Source organism: Populus nigra, chromosome 16 (assembly GCF_951802175.1).
Source record: "Populus nigra chromosome 16, ddPopNigr1.1, whole genome shotgun sequence".
NCBI lineage: Eukaryota > Viridiplantae > Streptophyta > Magnoliopsida > Malpighiales > Salicaceae > Populus > Populus nigra.
This window is the reverse complement of record NC_084867.1, coordinates 13516359-13534625: the sequence shown is the minus strand read 5'-3', so window position 1 is coordinate 13534625 and position 18267 is coordinate 13516359. Positions and strand designations below refer to the sequence as shown.

The following is an 18267-nucleotide window of genomic DNA, read 5'->3' as shown; positions in this document are numbered from 1 at the left end:
CTTATTTAAAAATATATAAATTTACAGGAAAATTTATTTTATATTTTTATTTTTTTAGTTAAATATGATTTTTTCACACTTCTCTAAAATAGTAATCAAACCCTAATTGGATTTTAATGTAAATCCCACAAAAATAAAGGTATATATTTGAATAAATTTAAATGATGTTGCTCTAGAGAAGTCTTCTTTTATTCTTGCTTTCACAATGAATTAAGTATCCTCCCAAATTATGTCTTAAATAGGCTATCAAATATAAAACAATTTATTTATAAAAAAATTAAAACTTCAATTATTGTTATAAAAATGAGTAAATATATTTATATCTGTTTGATATAATATCTTTACTTGTGTTTAGACGTATTTTAAAAATATATTTGTCTAAAATAATATTAAATTAATATTTTTTATGATTTTAATGTGCTAAAATTATAAAATAAAAATAATTATTTAAATACATATATATTCTAAAAAAAATTATTGAAATAATCCAGATGAACCCAAACAAATACTTATAACTATTATTGACAATGTTCTATTCTATTATGGTCATCATCAGATCCGAAAGCCATGGGACAAGACTTCTTAATTCACCCCAAGCCCAAACAAATAAAGGTCCACATAAAAAAGCTATGGCCCAGACTTTAAATTTCAACTGAGATTTCTGCGAGGCCCATTATTGTTATCACTTATGTATAAAGTGCAAACCCTAGAAATGGCGATAATAAGTAAGCTCTAGGGTTTGCGGCTAGTCGCAGAGGAAGCGAATCACAAACACACACACAGAGCGCCGGCTTCATCACCGTCACCATGGGTCGTATGCACAGTCACGGGTACTATCATTCACTCAAATCTCCCTCTTTCTCTCTTTATGGACATTCTTCTTGGTAAAAAAACTGAACTTTATGTGGTTTGTTTTGCAGTAAGGGTATTTCAGCTTCAGCTTTGCCTTACAAGAGAACCCCACCAAGCTGGCTTAAGATTTCTGCTCAAGATGTGAGTTTTATAAACCCCTTGTCTTTTTTCTCTGTTTTCTTACTGAATCAACCAGTGTTAGAGATTAAAAAGGTGTGAGCTTTATTTTCAAGTCACTGGATTTTTACCTGTTTTTATAGTTTCATAGTTTCTTATGACTCCAGGCCGTTGTAGTTATATTTTTAGCTCATTTTAGACATGGGTTTTCAATCATTAGCTCTTTTTTTCAGTTTTACATCGTTGGTTGGTAGGAAAAATTATTAGTTTTTGAAGCTAGAAAACGGTAATGATATTTTTTTAGTTCATTTTAATGGTGGCTTTATATCAAGTTTTGGCTATGCACTGTAGTTAACTTAAAATCATAGGACATTCAAAGTGGATTGTGATAGAAGGGAGGACTTATTGAGCTGGTATGGTTCCAGGTTGAGGATAACATCTGCAAATTTGCAAAGAAGGGTTTGACTCCATCTCAGATTGGTGTCATTCTTCGTGACTCTCACGGTATTGCTCAGGTCAGGAGTGTTACTGGAAACCAGATCTTGCGTATCCTTAAGGCTCATGGTACGTGTCTCTTTGTTATTGTTGGGATGTTGTTGTTGATATGAATATAATCAGTGGAATTGAGTGCTTTGTTTGTCAAAGGAATGGAACTGAAGTTTTTGATCTGTGTCTATGTATGAATGTTGTTTCAATCATCCTTAAGCAAATGGATATAAATTGACTTTGGTTCAGCTTTTTAACTCCTGTATTTTAAGAAACTGATTATATTTGATCTATTAATTTGTGCTGATGATTGAAATCCTTATCAGCAAGTGAGTGCTGCTCGCATCGAGCCTCTTTTTTGTGGATGTTTTGATTGTTCTGTTGGTATTTGTATGTTTAGGTCTTGCCCCTGAAATTCCTGAGGATCTGTACCACCTCATCAAGAAAGCTGTTGCCATCAGAAAGCATTTGGAAAGGAACAGGAAGGATAAGGATTCCAAGTTCAGGTTGATCCTTGTCGAGAGCAGAATTCACAGGCTTGCTCGCTACTACAAGAAGACAAAGAAGCTTCCTCCTGTCTGGAAATAGTAAGCCTGTTTACTTTTTCACTGCTCTGTTTGTGCATGGTAGCCTGCAATTTTAGTTGGCAGCACCCCGTGAACTTTCTGAGGTGTAGTTCTTCATCTGTGATCTCAGTTAATACCTTGCTCCGTTCCTTGTAGTTCCAGTAAGATTATGACCACAGCACTCATATTTCAATTGAAATTTTAAATTAGTATCCTGCTCCCACTCTTTTTACCAACTTTAATCAAGATTTCAAGCTGTCTGCAGGGTTTTTTCTGGTCACAAATAATATCGTATGCCTATCCACTTAATATTCATAGTATAACTCGCTTTCTGTCTTGCAGCGAGTCATCCACTGCCAGCACGCTGGTGGCTTAGACATAGTTATGCATGTGGCACGGTTTGGTACATCCTGCATGGATGGTCTTCGCGTGTGGGACTCCGTCGTAGTTCATAAGCATTATTATGATATCATGTTAGCTGGGACAAAAGATTGAGTGGATCCTAGAACATAAATCTTGCTTTAAATGTTTGTTTTGGCGTTTGAGATTCTGTACTCCGTGTATCCTTTAAGTATATTTTGTGTTTTGAGCTATTAAATTATCTTTTAAACATAATTGATTTGCCTCAAACTGCCTTTTTGGGAGACGGTGGTTGTCTCCCATGGAAGATAATCATTTCAACAACTGGGTTTGAACTCGAATTTCGAAACAAAACGGGAATTAATGATCACAATTTGAACTACAAGGACACAGATCACCCTAGAGCATTTGTTGGAGCTTGGAAGGTAGTAGAGAAGCAGGACTGGAACCGGCATAAAGCTCTATTTCTTCCTTTTTGTCAAAATCAAGATAGAGTTATAACATGAATTTGCTCTTTGAATCCTGGCTCAAAATCAAAATCATAATCAAATACAATATTAATTAAACCAGATTTGATATTAAACATTTTAAACTTGATTGAATCAAAGTAAAGTTATAGCATGAATTTACTCTTGAATCTTGGCTCAAATGAGGATTGAATTCCCTAGGGTTTTAGTAACTTGATTGTTTTGACAGGATAAATATATTTTTCTGGTAACTTGGAAGTTGATCCAATAATTTATTAATCTAAACTTTTTATTTTAATCTACTTTTTTATCAATCTAATAACTATAGTTCACAGTGTGAGTTGTTTGGAATTACATGAAATTTTGAAATTTTTTATTTAAAATTAAATTTTTATGTTGATGGATATTTTGATACATCGTATCAAAAATAATTTTAAAACAATAAAAATATATATTATTTAATATATTTATAAATAAAAAAAATATAATTTATCCCAACCGGTCCTGGACTCAGCCGCCTCAAGGCTCAGAGTGCATCTAAGAAAAACCGCAATGGTAAAAGAAAAAAAGAGCGTCTTCCTGGGCTTTAACCACTAAAGGTTCCATCAAAAGCCCATTAATAATAAAATATAACCAAAACCTCCATAAAACCCTAGATAAACCAGGTGAAACTTTACAACAAAATATCAAACCCAGAAAGAAAATAGAAAAATGGCACCAGGTCTAAGACAATTCACCGAGAGAAGAGGGGACGGTGCTGGAGAACCAGTTCTTGACAACGAAAATGGCGAGGACCTTATGTATGTGCAACCAGAAGTTTCCATTGTCATCGGCAACCGGTCCCCTGAATCTCAAGGCACTGTTTACATCTCCACAAAGTAAATAAATAATACCAACCCATTATTGTTTTTCCATTTTTTGCTTGGGAATTTTGTTTCTTTTTTGAGCTTATGATGTTTCTGTAGTAAAAATGGAAGTGCTGTGTTCTTTTTATTGCAGGAAAGTTGTGTGGTTAAGTGATGTGGATAGGACAAAAGGTTACGCAGTTGATTTCTTGTCTCTTTCACTTCATGCTGTTTCAAGAGATCCTGAGGCTTACTCTTCTCCTTGTATCTATACTCAAGTAAGGTTTTTGTGCTCTTCTTTTGGATTAGACTATGATGTTTTAAGGAGTGATTTTGGTCATAATTATGGTACTGATGCAATAATTCTATGTTGGATTGAGTTTAAATGCTATTGAAATTAACAGTGAGTTTTGTTTTTTGGGTTACGTGCTGTTGCAAGTTGTGTGTGTGTGTGTGTGTATTGTATACTGGTGTGTAAATATGGGGTGGTGGATTTGTATTGATCTTTTTGTGTCATGTATATTGTATGCTGATATTTTAAATTAATATTTCTTTATCTTTGATATATAGTGTAATGCTATAAGTTTGCTGGTGTTTTAATTCATCACTGTTATGATACTTGAAGAGAAGTAATTTAGTTTTGAGGGAATCCAATGGTGGATGGTAGCAAAGGCTATTGTTTGGTTCAGTATGAGAGGGAAATTTTGTTCTTTCTTTCTTGGGCTGTTGCTACTTAATTTTGGTTGTAGATATATTGTTAGAATACAATATGAGGCCATAAATTTGCATTTAACTTTGAATTAAGCATGTAACTGCCAGGCATTTTCAGCATTATAATTTTGTTTGCTTCCTTATGGTGGTGTCTCAAGTAGTTAGTTCTGGCGAGCTAATTAGTGCATGGTGGTTCTGATTATTGTTGTTTTGTTTGAAGATTGAGACTGGAGAGGATGGAAATGAGTCAGAAGACTCGGATTCAGAAAGCAGTGATGCTTTAGACTTGTCGAAAGTCACAGAAATGAGGCTTGTTCCTTCAGACCCTGGCCAATGTATTAATGCACTCCTTTACTAATGGATTTATCATATTTAATATTCCTGTCATGTAACTGCTTTACTTATTCTTGCATCACGTTTGGTATAGATTTGATGATTGAAGATTAAATACTTCCTTTTCTTTTTTGGTTTTTAGTGGATACTTTGTTTCAGATATTATGTGATTGCGCTGAGCTAAATCCTGAACCAATCGAAGGTGGGAGCTGGCACTATTGTTGCAATTGTTTTAAATGGATGGTTTCTATCTTGATTTTTCTTTTCAGTACTTGCTATTATTCTCCACTGCATTGATACCGATTCATATGCATTTGATGATGTTTATTTAGACAATGAAGAACACAATTGGATCTTTAGTGCCAACCAACTGGTAGACGAAACTGCTGGTAAGGGATTAGAGCAGTTAGCATGGTACCTTCAGAAAAATAGTTTTGTTTCAAGCATACTGGCCCTATATTTTGTAACTATTTTTTTCTACAGAAGGGGAAGATTCTGAATGGAATTTCTCTCAAAATCCATCAAGTTCAATTGGTCATTCAAATGGGGATCATGACCTCGCTCGTACAGTGCTTGAGGTAGGCTGGTTAATGTTCATTTTTAAAATGCACTTTAAGTACCATATTGATGTTTAGTATATCCATAATATGGTACTTAAAGTGCATGCTAAAACAACAAGAGTTTGTTTTCTTTTCAACATTTGCTCTTCATATGGTTAAACTTGAGAACTTGTTATATATCCAGGCAAATATTTGATGACACTATTTTTCAGTATGCTGCGTGTTATTGTGTACAGTATTAGTGTTTAAAATTTTGGGATGTTCTCGGTGACTGCTTGTGTTGAAAATGGGATATTTGGATTGTCCCTAGTTGTAGTTTATGCTCCATTTTAACTCTCACTGGCTTCTTGTAAATCTTGATTATCTTATAGTGTTAATGCAAATGATGTATGTGCAGCTCCAGATCAATGATAATCGGTTTGAAGATGCAGAGGAGATGGAACATGAAAATGACAGTGATGGTGGCCATCACTGAGTTTTCCTTTGTCGAACATCCAGTGGTTGCATATTTATGCGCATTTTCCTCTTCCACGCCCTGAAATTTGCTACATTTGTAAATTTGTTTTCTAAATATTCGATGATTGGCTGGAGGGGGGAGGATTGCTGTCCTTTCTTATGCAACTTACCTTCTAACATCGGGTGGTGTATTGTCAAGATTTTTAATGCAGAATTACATGGGATTAATGTGTTAATCAGCATTTATGTATTTTACAATCATTGGTGATTTCCTGTTGCGGCCTTGCTTGCAAAGGGAGATGCTAGTCATACCTAGTCTCCAGGGGCATGTCTTTCTCCTGTTTGTGTCTAAGGGCTGAGGTTAAGAGGTTATTGCAGTCAACCACCAGTGGCATGGTGTATCTCTTGTTTGTGTCCAAGGAAGAGAGGTTAGAGGTTATTGCAGTCCACCACCAGTGGCGAGGGTACTGATAACGGTTTTGTTTATTCCTCGGGCATTATACTCTCTAACTAGATGAACTCTTAGCAAGTGAAAGAGATGGAAAATGAGATTTCTAGTCGAGGAAACTAGTTTGGAGAAATTAACATCTCCAAATAGTCGTGATTACAGGTAGGAGGTATATAGTAGCAGTTATTTTTTAAAAGTTTTTATTTGAAAATATAATAAAATAATATTTTTATTTTTAATATCAATATGATAAAAAATCATTAAAAAAATAAAGCTTTTTAAAAAAGCAAGCTATGTAGAACTTCCAAACAGCTGTGAATCTGTGTTGCCATACCATTAGACAACATCAGATGATATGGATTACCATCCACTGGCAATAACAAATATGGCTGTCCCCAGGCAACAAATTAGTCATGGACCCATCTGCAAGATACCATAGTTCATACCAAAGTTTCATGTACGTAACATTGGGGCACAGCTGATCTTACATCAGCCTGCTGAATAAGGAGAGCTTTTTATTTCATCAGACAAATCAAAGAATGGAGCAGACAACCCAAGGGCAAAAGTGTTGACTGGCGAACGCCTACCAACATGATTAGCCACTACGAATCTAGCAAGCTCATTGCCATGGTTATCAGTACCACCACTCAATTCGAACTCAAGTTGTTATAATAAATTAAACATCCGAGCGGAGGATACCTCTGCAACAATACTTGGAGCATAAAACCATGTGCGTGCTTCTCCTACGAAGTTTAATTTCGTTCTTTTCAACACAAGTTGCCAAATTTATTCCACTTAAAAACGAAACAAATTCAAAATAAAATAACTTTAGAATCTTGCAAGAGACAACACCTGAGAACACTTGGAAATCATAACATTTCATAATGAAATAAGGAAACAAAATTCAATCTCCATTACCGAATCTTTAACAACATGGTATGGAAAGAGCACATACTACATTAACCATACAGGTATTCTTTTCAGTAACAGGGGCTGATAAACTGTCTTTCAATCAAAAACATCTGAGGGAGCAAAGTGTTCTGGTAAACTAAACAAAACAACAGCCCCGAAGAAGTAAGCAGCACCTCTCTAATCAGCAATGGTAACTTCAACCTCAACACCAGGTTCAATTGTAATAGAGGTGATTTGCTTAACAACATCAGCAGAACTGAAGAGATCAATTACACGCTTGTGGACACGAAGCTCAAATCTGTCCCATGTATTGGTTCCTGCAAGCAGATCAGAAAAATTATATACAAGCAATTTCTTTTAGCTGAACAGGTATGGTAGTAAAAGGGAAGTTCAATGACTTGAAAGAAATGACAGATAAACCAAATAGAAAAACATAACACAACAAATTTCAATTTTTAATGGCGTCAATAAAGACAAATAGCACGTATGTTTAAGTGAGGGAGATTCATTTCTATCACATGAACCATGAAAATCATTTTGAAGCAAATATTAATTGGAAACTCCAGTGCAAACATTACAAAACCAACCAGCATGGTATAGCCCATCCCCCTAGTTCCAATGCTCAGACTAGAACACCTAGAAAATTAAATTGGCAACATTTTAATCAATAGGCCATTTTTCCCATGCATTAACCAGTTAACACTACTGGATAAGACTGCGCAGAGAACACAAGCTTGCGATTGATTACTTCATTGGTCCTAGAGGGTAACAGATAACAAAGCTTATCTATAAAGAACAGTGATGTTTCTGCCACTTCTCTATTTCACCCTCAAACCATTCTTATCAAATGAAACAAAATAATTGTTCAAATATTACAAAAAGAAAATATGTCAATAACAAACACTTGGAACTCATAAAGTGAGTGGTGCATAATTGAAGAAAGCATGAACCAAAGTCAATAAATAAGAATATTATGTCATGGGAAAAAAGTGAATTTCTAAAATCCGAAGGTTGCATAACTGTGTAAATAGCACATAAAAGAAGAGAAAAAAACAAAATGGCACACACTACATATTAATCGAACCATGATTAGTCAAAGCAGTTTGAGATAAATACCTTCACCACAAGGGGATTTCCTGGTGGTAATGTTAAGAACCTTGGTAGGGATTCTCACTGGTCCCTTGACCCTCAGTCTCTTATCCTTGGCACCACGAACCAAGTCAGTGCAAACTATCAGTAACACAAGCAAAAAAAAAATCAGAACAAAAACATACAACTAAAAGAAACAAAATGGGTCTCATCAATAACAATCAGATTGTAAAATAGGATTTCAAGAATAGACCTTTCTCAAGGTTTTTGACATTCTTGGAGGAAAGAGTGATCCTGATCTTGTGAATCTGCTCCTGGGCCTCCTCCAAACCCGGCTTCTGCGCCTTCATAGCTCCATAAGCTGCTGCCATTGTCTCCGTTCGCTTTTTAATCACAAAAACAAAACAAACCATGAACACAAACCATTCAATATCACACATCTTTACTTTATATTCATTAAACATATACCAAAAACAGTAACACTTTAATTTTTATACCGTTTATCTATCTATTTACACAAGAAATGAATCAATTTTCACATATGAATTATCAAATTTTGAACTTATCATGCTGCATCAAGCAAAAATGGGTTTCTAGTTCTCGAGCTCTTAGTCTTTAAAACAAGAAATTATTCATTTTTTTCTTATAAACTAGCAGATTTTGCAGTTAATCCACATAAATAAAAAATCGGTTTCAGCTGAAATCAACTAACCATGCATTAAAAATGAAAAGCATAAACTAATCAAAGTGATTATTAGTCTCACAGTCATAGATCTGCGTTAGACTTAAAAACTATTTTACTTCGAAGTAAACATCAAGACAGCAGAGCTACAGAGGTGAAGAAAGAGACCTGAGGGAGAGTGAGAGGGGTGGAGGTGCTGGGGCAGCGACGGCTTTCTCTGTTTAGAGCGATAGATAAAATGGTAATGATGGAGAAAATTTAGGGTTGTGATATATATGTAGCTGTGTTCAACTAGGGTTAGGGGTTTTGGTAGTGGGCCGGGTAGGGATAAGAGACTAACCCTCTTTTTGCTAGTATTTTTGTTGGGCCTTATAGACCCATAAAAGTGGCCCATTAATTTATTTAACATAGAAAGAATCGACCATTTTTACCACCATCCTTTTTTTTTTTTTCCTTTTCAAATTTCAATAGTATAAGGAAATCATTTTTAGAGAGTAATTACAAGTGATTCAATGGAGATAACAAGGATGATTTCAATTGTAATTTCATAAGTAAATTATTTTAACACTTAAATTGGATTAGGATTGTATTTTGAAGCCTAATTTGATTTTTTTTCTTTTAAATCCAGGTTTTTAGCAAGTAAAAGAAACAAAATTTTGATGATTTGAAGGTGTGAGGTAAGAAATACCTCACCTGAAAATAAAATATAATGTAACATTTTGATTTTATATATATATAAAAATTAATATGATATTTTAAATTATATTCCATTTAAAACAATACATATAGTCTAGCAAGATTTTAAAATAACTCGTGGAATTCTAGAAAAATATTCAATAAAATATTGGCTCAAATTGCATGAATTTATTATTATGTAAAATAGATCTGAACGTGTTGTTCAGACCAATGAATATTGGGTATGTGCATAACCCATTAGAGGGGGCTCGGCAGGTGCCCAACACCAGCATTGGGATGCACGCCTAGCTCCCCAGCTTGGCATGCACCCACCACATGGAGCAACACGCCCAACAAGGGCGCTGGCGTGTAGCTTAGAGCCGCAGGTGTTGGGCAACAAACATAGCAGGGCGCTCGGCACGCACCCAGCACCCTCATGGGCTCAGAGAGCAGCCTAAGCCCATTTTGTTATTAGGTGCAGCCAGCAAATTAAACCCATTTTTATTGGGCAAGGCAGCAAATTAAGCCCATGGGTTTTTAAGGGTTTTTTTCCTCCTTTAAATTTGGATTCATCACTTTCACACTGATCTTTCAGGATTTATACTCGAGAAATAATAAATAAATAAATAACTAATTGCATCAGTCAATTTTTCTAATTTCATTTTTTCGTTAGACACTCTCATTCGCTGGTGGCCCGACGACTGACAATACAGGAAAGGGGAAGAAATTAGATTCACACAATTTGAGCATGTCATGAGAACTCCATGGCTGATAAATAAAATACTCACGTAATTGATAGAAAACAGAACAATAGCATGAAGGGGGAAGAAAATAGATTCACGCAGATTCTCAACCTTTTGTATATTTATTTTCACGTAGAAATTAATGTTACCATTACTCAGATTATCAAAAAAAAAAACAAGAAAGGGCATCGTTCAATTTATTCACTGATCTGTAAGATATCGGAGGAAATTAAGAGCAGTGCTAGAAATGCATACTGATGATGCATTCAAGAGTTATGGTGCTGATATGAAAGAGTGGGTGAGATGAAGAGTTCAATGTCAAATATCTTGTTCTGTCTAATTTTAAATATTATAATATTAGTTCTCTGATGATATTCAATGTAGTATTATTCGTGATTTGCTGGAAAAGCATATTTGAAATTTATCCGAGAAAATGATAGCTTGGCTTTCAACTGTATCAACGAATATAACAAGATTAATGAAACATTTAAATTAGATTTGGAGTATATCATTGTAGTTTATTTTTTCTGGTTTTAAATAGTAAAAAAGTATGATTTTAAAGATGTGAAATCAGATAAGATATTCTTATAAAATATACAATAATATATATGAGTTGCTTTTTTTCATCTAGATTATAAAATTATACAATAATATCTATGAGTTGCTTTTTTTCATCTAGATTATAAAATTATACTCGTAAAAATTATTATTCTGCTTTTACTTCTCCCTACATAAATTATGAAAATAAACGGCATCTGAGATTATGGTTTAATAGTATTTTAAAAAGAAATTAATTTTTTATATATAGTTTTAATATAATGATGTTAAAAATAATTTTTGAAAAATAAAAAATATTTTTCTAATTTTATTTTAACCAAAAATTACTTCCATTACACTCTCAAAAAAAGCATCTGGCAATGACATGTACAACACGTCATAGGTAAAGAGGATTAATGAAACCCAAAATAACCATTGCAATAAAATTTTGATTAACATCCTAAACTATCACTAAAATCATAATGGGAAAAAAAAACAATGAGGAAGAGAAAAAGGCCTATAAGCTATAAGCTATAAGCTAGTATAAATTCTCAAAAACAAAAAACACTAGATTTGTTCTGGTCAAAGAAAAAAAATTAAAAAATAAAATAAAAATAATTTATTTGATTAAAAACCTGAATTAGCTCGAAGACTTAGTTCACCTGGAACTAACCCAATCAAATCAACTCGTTGAGTTTTTCTTCTCAAGACAATATATTTTGATTCTTTCTAAACAATTTTTTTTTTCTTGGTTTCGATCCTTCCAATCAATAACTGAATCGGGTTTTGAAACAATGTCTAAGGCAAGGTGTCCAGGCCTTCGAGAAGTTTAAGAAAAACTCCATTAGCAACCCACGAACAAAACTGTTTCAAGAGTTTCTATTAACGGGCTGTTGTTAAGGTGTCCAAACTCATATAAAGTGTAGATAAGTTCAAATCAATGTAGCCCACATGCTCTTTTCAAGCCCATTCATTCAACTAAAAATGTCCATGTCTAGGGTTCCTCACACGAGACCAGGAGATTATATCTGCAAGAAAAAGGAAAGAAAAAAAAACAAACACTCAACTCTTGTCAGCAAGATTACTCTTTTGTTTTTTTTAATAGGGTTTGCTCGTTCTTGTTTCAAGCTCGAGGTTTATAGTTGTTGATATAATAACTGCTAGAAATTTACATGGTTATTAATTTTAATGCTTATAGAATTAATCAAGATGCGCATAAATTGATCTGGACACCCACATTAATCAGAAAAAAAAATTTACTAATAACTAATAGCCTCCAAAAACTAACCTGCCATATAATATTAAGTCACATGACGTGCTATTAGATATTTAGATGATTTTGTGTGTAATTATTAAATTCAGTATTATTTGATGGATTGATTCAAAAATTAATGATTTTAATTTATATTTAATTTTAATTTAAATTGAAAATAATATTAACCCCGCTAAACTTGGTTAACTTAATATCATTTTCTTTTTTATCCAACTAAATTTAATCAGATGAACACTAAGAAATTTTGATAAAAAATAATTTATTTTTTTAATTAATATGAATGTCTGAGTTAGCTTGCGCGTACCTCGATTAATTTTACAGGTCCCGAAATTAACAACTATATAAATTTTTAATGGCCTTGAGGTTTGTGGGACACAAACGAGTAAGTTTTAGAAAATAAACTTAAAATTGCACAATTAAATTATATTTATTTTAAAAAAAATCTATGTTGATCAACTTAATGAACGTATGGATAGCATCCCTAATCGGATATCGATAGCTGTAACCAGATTCAACAGCACTGCGTTTAGCATCAAGGTTTCAAAGTTCTTTTCCCTTCTCCTAAGTCCTGACAATAAAGTTATAATCTTTATTATAATCAATCAAGGGCAAGCTCCAATTGTCAAGCTCGAATCAATCAAACTAATCTTTATTAGAATTCGAGTGCAAGATGTCCGCTTCAGAATCCCCAACTTTCAGCCATTAAACAATTATTGAGGGACAAAATGCTATTTCAGTCTTGCAATCCACTTGACCACAGAGAAATATCTTCACGATCTACCTAACAAAAATATTTAAAAATGTCAGAATTCAACTATTAAATTTTTAAAAAATAATATAAGAAAATGCATGGGATGTCAGGTCATTTTAAGGTCCTTCAATGAATGCTTTGCAGAATCTGAAGTCACATGCAGCCAGATAACGTTAATCCACCAGAAATTTGTCCCGTTTTTCCCCTTATGCTGGCTATATAAGAACCTACGATTTTGCAGGTGCTGCGGCTATCTTCTGCCAAGCAATCTGTATCCATCCAGGTGATTTAATTGTCATGGAATTGATGAACAGTTGGGTGCATAGCAGAGGAGCTTGCCATTCAGAAAGAAAACTGTGCTCACCTCCGATGCCCGTCGAGGCCAGACTTTCTTCACATCCTGACCCACCTTGAACATGAAAGTCCAACCTTCCAGGCCTTAACCCATTAATACTCAATCTGTCAGTTGTGTATCTGTGTTGAATTTCAAACCTAGATATTTTTAACAAAGTAGCTCAGTAATAAAAAATTAAAACTAGAAAGTTTGTTTTTCTTGCATTTTTAAGTTTGAATTCTGTGGTTATTAATATAATGACAATTAAAAGCTTGCATAGTCATTAACTTCAGAGCTCGTGAAATTAGTCAAGATACACACAACCCGAATCCTTTTCAATTGAGTGGAAATTGAAGAACATAAAATGAGTTTTTTGTAATTAGATTATAGAAATGTGGTAGAGATTGTTTTTCAAGGTGTTTTTTTATGTAAAAATATATTAACATAATATTTTTTAAAATTTAAAATTTATTTTTATATATAAATACATTAAAACAATTAAAAAAATTCAAAAATATTATTCAATCGCACGACCACAATTCAGAAAAGAGCAAAGAAATGAACGCAGTAGAAGGACCCGTGATGAGATGATCAAGGCAACATGATTGCTATGGTCTAAAAAAAAAACTAGGACAGGATATGAATTGCCATCTTCTAATTCCTGTTTTTTTTATATATATAAAAAATGGCATCCTGTTTTTTAAAAGTTGCAATTATTAAGTCTGATATTTTAAATAAATAGTTAAAACGGACAATATAAATTCTTAAAAAAAAATATGATTGAGACTTTAGTGTCACATTAAAGTTTTAATAACAATACTAATGATTTTATTTTTTTAAACAGCATACTCTAAAAGATCTGCATTATTTTTAAAAGTTGCAATTATTAAGTTCCATATTTTAAACAAATAGTTAAAACGGATAAATATAAATTTCAAAAAAAATATATGAACAAGACTCTTGCGTCACACTGAAATTCTAATGATGGAACTCGTGGTTTAATTTTTTTAAATAGCAAAGATCCATGTGATTTGTAAAAATTACAATTATTAAGTTAGATATTTTAAATAAATAGTTAAAACGGACCGATATAAATTCTAATAAAAATAGTATGATGGAAACTTTAGTGTCACTTTAAAGCTCTAATAATAACACTTATTTTATCATGAAAAAATCTCGATGAATTGAATCCAATAAAAACGCCACAAAACATGTACTGCTAACCACCCGCCATCCACGGTGGCCCACAATGTCTGAGAGGAAAAACACCCCTAATTCCAAGAATTTCCAAACACATATTCAACCAACTAGGCAACGTGTGCCGGGTTGTTTTTGTTTTGGCCCTTGAATAATTCACGCAGAAACAGGAACACTGACTGGACTCAAAGCCACGATTTGTTTGGTGTTCTTTCGGTTCCTTTTCAGTCACAGAATTCCAGTCCCTTTTGTCAATTCATGTCACACAGCATCATTATTTGCAGTTAAATCACACTGTCACAATTGTCATCTCTTTTTTCCAGTAAAGACGACTACGTTGAATGTCGTTTTAGCCTGTCAAGAAAAAGAAATCATTGAAGCTTTGCAATAATTCTCATCACAAACAACTCTGTAACCTGAAGTCCAGCAATGAAGACTCTCATCCTGCTATCATCATTACATCTTCGCCAACTTTTTATCATTTTATTAAAATAAAAACAAGTTATTTACTTTTATTATTTATTTAGAACACGCTAATCTTATTTTAATATTGTTTTTTTATAGGTGTGTATATATATATATATATATATTGTGTTTAGTTTAACGTGGTTTCGGTTATTTTTTAAAATATTTTTTTATTAAAATATATATTTAATTACATTTTATTTTTAGAATTTTAGCTAACGGGGATTAATTTGGATTTTTCAATGATGATATTTGATTTGTACATCTTTAAACGCGTGCACTGCCTTAACCCTCACGTTTAACATTTAAGTTGTACTTGGTAGGAGAAATACATTTTTTTTTTATCTTTTATCATATAATTAAAATAAAATCATATTATTAAATCTGATTCTTTTGACTTTTGAGAACGATGACATTTTATCTTTGTTTTTTATCAAATTATATTTTACATGCCAGATCATTATATAATTTAAATTTTGATGACCATTCTAAACCAAAATTATAATACTGACGGTGATAAAGATAGCAGATACTTGTAATTTAATCATTAGGCCAATATTCATAATTATTGAAGGTTAAAATGTATACTTTTTACTGACCTTACAAGGGAAAATTATTGACATGTCTGTTGATGACTGGCTAATTTAGCTAGGTTAATAATTAGTGATTACACAATCAATGCGTGATGAAGGCATTCAATTTTCATAGTAGGAGGAATTACTTTTTTTTTTCCTTCGTTATTTTGCCCCCTCTGTGTTGAATGTGCACCTTCATAGCTCATAAACATGGCAAATAATTATCCAACCACCATACCAATGAGTACAACTAGGGAATATTGATCCAGACATCCTTCTTGGTACATTTTTAAAAAATGAATTTGAAATAGGAGTTATTGCTTTCATCAACCATGCACTAAAATTATATTTAGTTAATGTTCAGCGGCAAATTAAAAAAAAATATAAAAAATATATGTAGATGATAAAAACATGTTTAATTAAAAAAAACAAAAAAGAAACACATAAAAATATATATATATATATATATATATATATCCTCTATCTTTGCCCTTTGTCATTTTTCTTTTTAAATTATTTTTTATATTAGTACATTCAAATAACAAAAAAAATTAAAACAATTTTTAAAAAAAATTCTGCCTACCCTCCGGTTTGGAACACAATGGCAAACGAGGGTCAGTAATCTCTCAACTGTTTTTTTATTTTTTATTTTATTTTCCAATTAAGTTCATCTTTATGTGTTTCTTTTTAATATAAAAAGATCATCCATAAATTCTATGATTATTAATAAAGAGGTCCATTTGTCTGCTACTAGAGATATAAGATATAGTGTTACTAAATTTTATTTATTTTCATGTTTAAAATATTATCATTTTTTAAAAGGACTTGATAAAATTATCCCAAGATTAATCGAAGACAATGTATTTCACCGGGACCTCGTTCTTGTAGTGATCATGGCGAGCACACTAACACAACAAAAGAGAAAAGGACGGTACTATAGGGATCGCAGTAGAAAAATATCAAGTGAGCGGGGATAAAACCGACTTTAAACGGTTTAAAACTTTAAATCCCACCAGAAAGTTATCGACTCACCAGCAGCATCTATGCATTTGAATGTGGGGCCCAGAACACTGACAAAAGTAACCAAAAATCAGTTGGTCGAGCCGACCTCAACTTGCCAAGCCTCTGCAAATTAACTGTGACTAGAATGGCTTCAAATCTCCATGGAACTCCTTTACTGCACTAAACTTGGCGTGTGATCGCTTTTACGGTTACATTTTAAAAAAATTAAATAAAAAATATATAAAAGGCAGCATTTTTATGAAATTGTGAAATTGTGATGCGTTTGGATTATAATAGTGATTGAAATTATAGTAATGGACCAGTAATGAACTGGTGGTTATTTTTTAAAATATTTTTTTATTTAAAAATACATTAGCTTTTTTATATATTTTAAAATTTATTTTTGACACCATTATGCTAAAAATAAAAAAAATCAAATTTCTTGAAAAGTGTGTTTGTATTAAAAAAAATATTAGCACGTCAAAATAATTAAAAAACACTAAAAAAACATTAATTTTATATTTTTTTAAGATAAATATACTTTTAAAAATATCAAAAAAAATAAAAACTACCTCACTTTCTAACAATATCCAACCAAATATTTTCAAAACTACAATTAAAATAAAATAAAATTCCAATAAAATCTCATCACAAAGCAAAGCAATGTCCCTTAAAGCTTGTTTATTTTTGTATTTTAAAAATATTTTAAAAAAATTAAATATTTTTATTTTTTTCTTCTCATAATATTAATTTTCTTTGTGTTTTTAATGATTTTTTACACACTAATGTAAAAATATATAGTATTTTAATAAAATAAAATAAAAAAACCCACCAGCCATCCAATACAAAACGAGTTATGCTACCCCCTCCTCAAATCCATATTTTGAGGACAAAACTGACGGGTACACCCTCCAATAGACGTCTCCCGCCGACCATGGAGACCGACCTTTCTTGCCCTTCCGCACAACCCAGTTGTTCCTGGTGGTTTTAAATGTTCCATGCCTGAAACAACGAGTCCTTGCACTGTGGCCTGCGGTGCTGGTACAGAGTTCTCATTTATGCTACTGTGTAAATTCGGTGGAAAAGAGTGGATGCCTGTGGCCATCATTGTGGGAATGCATTTCTTTCATGAGCTAGAGCTGCTAACCTCAATGATGGCATTTCATCACTGGTGGGCCATTTCTACATAACTGTTCTTCCTCACCTAAATTAAACAGTTTGGAGACTTTTCTTCAATACTTCACTGATTTGTCAATTAAAATTAAATACTCTCTTTGAATGATTTTAATAATTTTCTTCAATAGAAACTAAACTTTTCTCCTGTCACATCTTAATTTTTTTTTATTTTAATTGATTAAAAATTTAGCTTTTTGATAAAATTCAGATCTAAAATTTCACTAATTACAAATTTTAATGATTAGCTTAATATTAAAAAGTTTGTCTTGGTTTATTTATTTTTATTTTTTAAACTCATGTTTTTGATAAAATTCAAATTTAGTTTTTTTTTTTATTTTAATTGGTTGAGAATTGAGATTTTTGATAAAATTAAAGTTTAAAAATTTACAAATTACAAGTTTTAATAATTAACTTAATATTAAAAGGTTTGTCTTGCTTGGTTTATTTTTTCTATTTTATAAATTCATGTTTTTTAATTTTATTATTAATTTAATTAAAAATTAGGCTTTCTTTATTTTTTTTATTTGCTTTCTATATATATATATATTTGTTTATTGCAAGTATAAGATGTTCACTCTATATTTTTTTTAAAAAAATATTTTTATTGGATAGACATCTCCATATTAACATGAATAACTGTTCAATTGAAAAAAAA

The 18267-nt window shown here is 32.1% G+C and overlaps 3 protein-coding genes across 3 annotated transcripts; 2 read left to right on the top strand and 1 right to left on the bottom strand.

The window, feature by feature from the left end:
- The first annotated feature begins 668 nt into the window (after positions 1-668).
- LOC133675256 (small ribosomal subunit protein uS15) lies at positions 669-2636 on the top strand. The gene is made up of 5 exons (XM_062096579.1): positions 669-830; positions 921-993; positions 1395-1533; positions 1856-2042; positions 2364-2636. The coding sequence occupies exons 1-5, from the start codon at positions 808-810 to the stop codon at positions 2395-2397; spliced, it is 456 nt and encodes a 151-aa protein (XP_061952563.1). The 5' UTR covers positions 669-807; the 3' UTR covers positions 2398-2636.
- An 860-nt stretch (positions 2637-3496) lies between these two features.
- Positions 3497-5989, top strand: LOC133675560 (chloride conductance regulatory protein ICln-like). The gene is made up of 7 exons (XM_062096979.1): positions 3497-3726; positions 3848-3971; positions 4625-4739; positions 4880-4939; positions 5070-5126; positions 5221-5315; positions 5695-5989. Exons 1-7 carry the CDS (start codon positions 3560-3562, stop codon positions 5770-5772), a joined length of 696 nt encoding a protein of 231 aa, XP_061952963.1. The 5' UTR covers positions 3497-3559; the 3' UTR covers positions 5773-5989.
- Positions 5990-7054: 1065 nt separating this feature from the next.
- LOC133675196 (small ribosomal subunit protein uS10z/uS10x) lies at positions 7055-9187 on the bottom strand. Its single transcript, XM_062096488.1, has 4 exons — positions 9053-9187; positions 8456-8585; positions 8230-8343; positions 7055-7430 (listed from the first exon to the last, which is right to left on the bottom strand). Exons 2-4 carry the CDS (start codon positions 8571-8573, stop codon positions 7291-7293), a joined length of 372 nt encoding a protein of 123 aa, XP_061952472.1. The 5' UTR covers positions 8574-8585; positions 9053-9187; the 3' UTR covers positions 7055-7290.
- Between the last annotated feature and the right edge of the window lie 9080 nt (positions 9188-18267).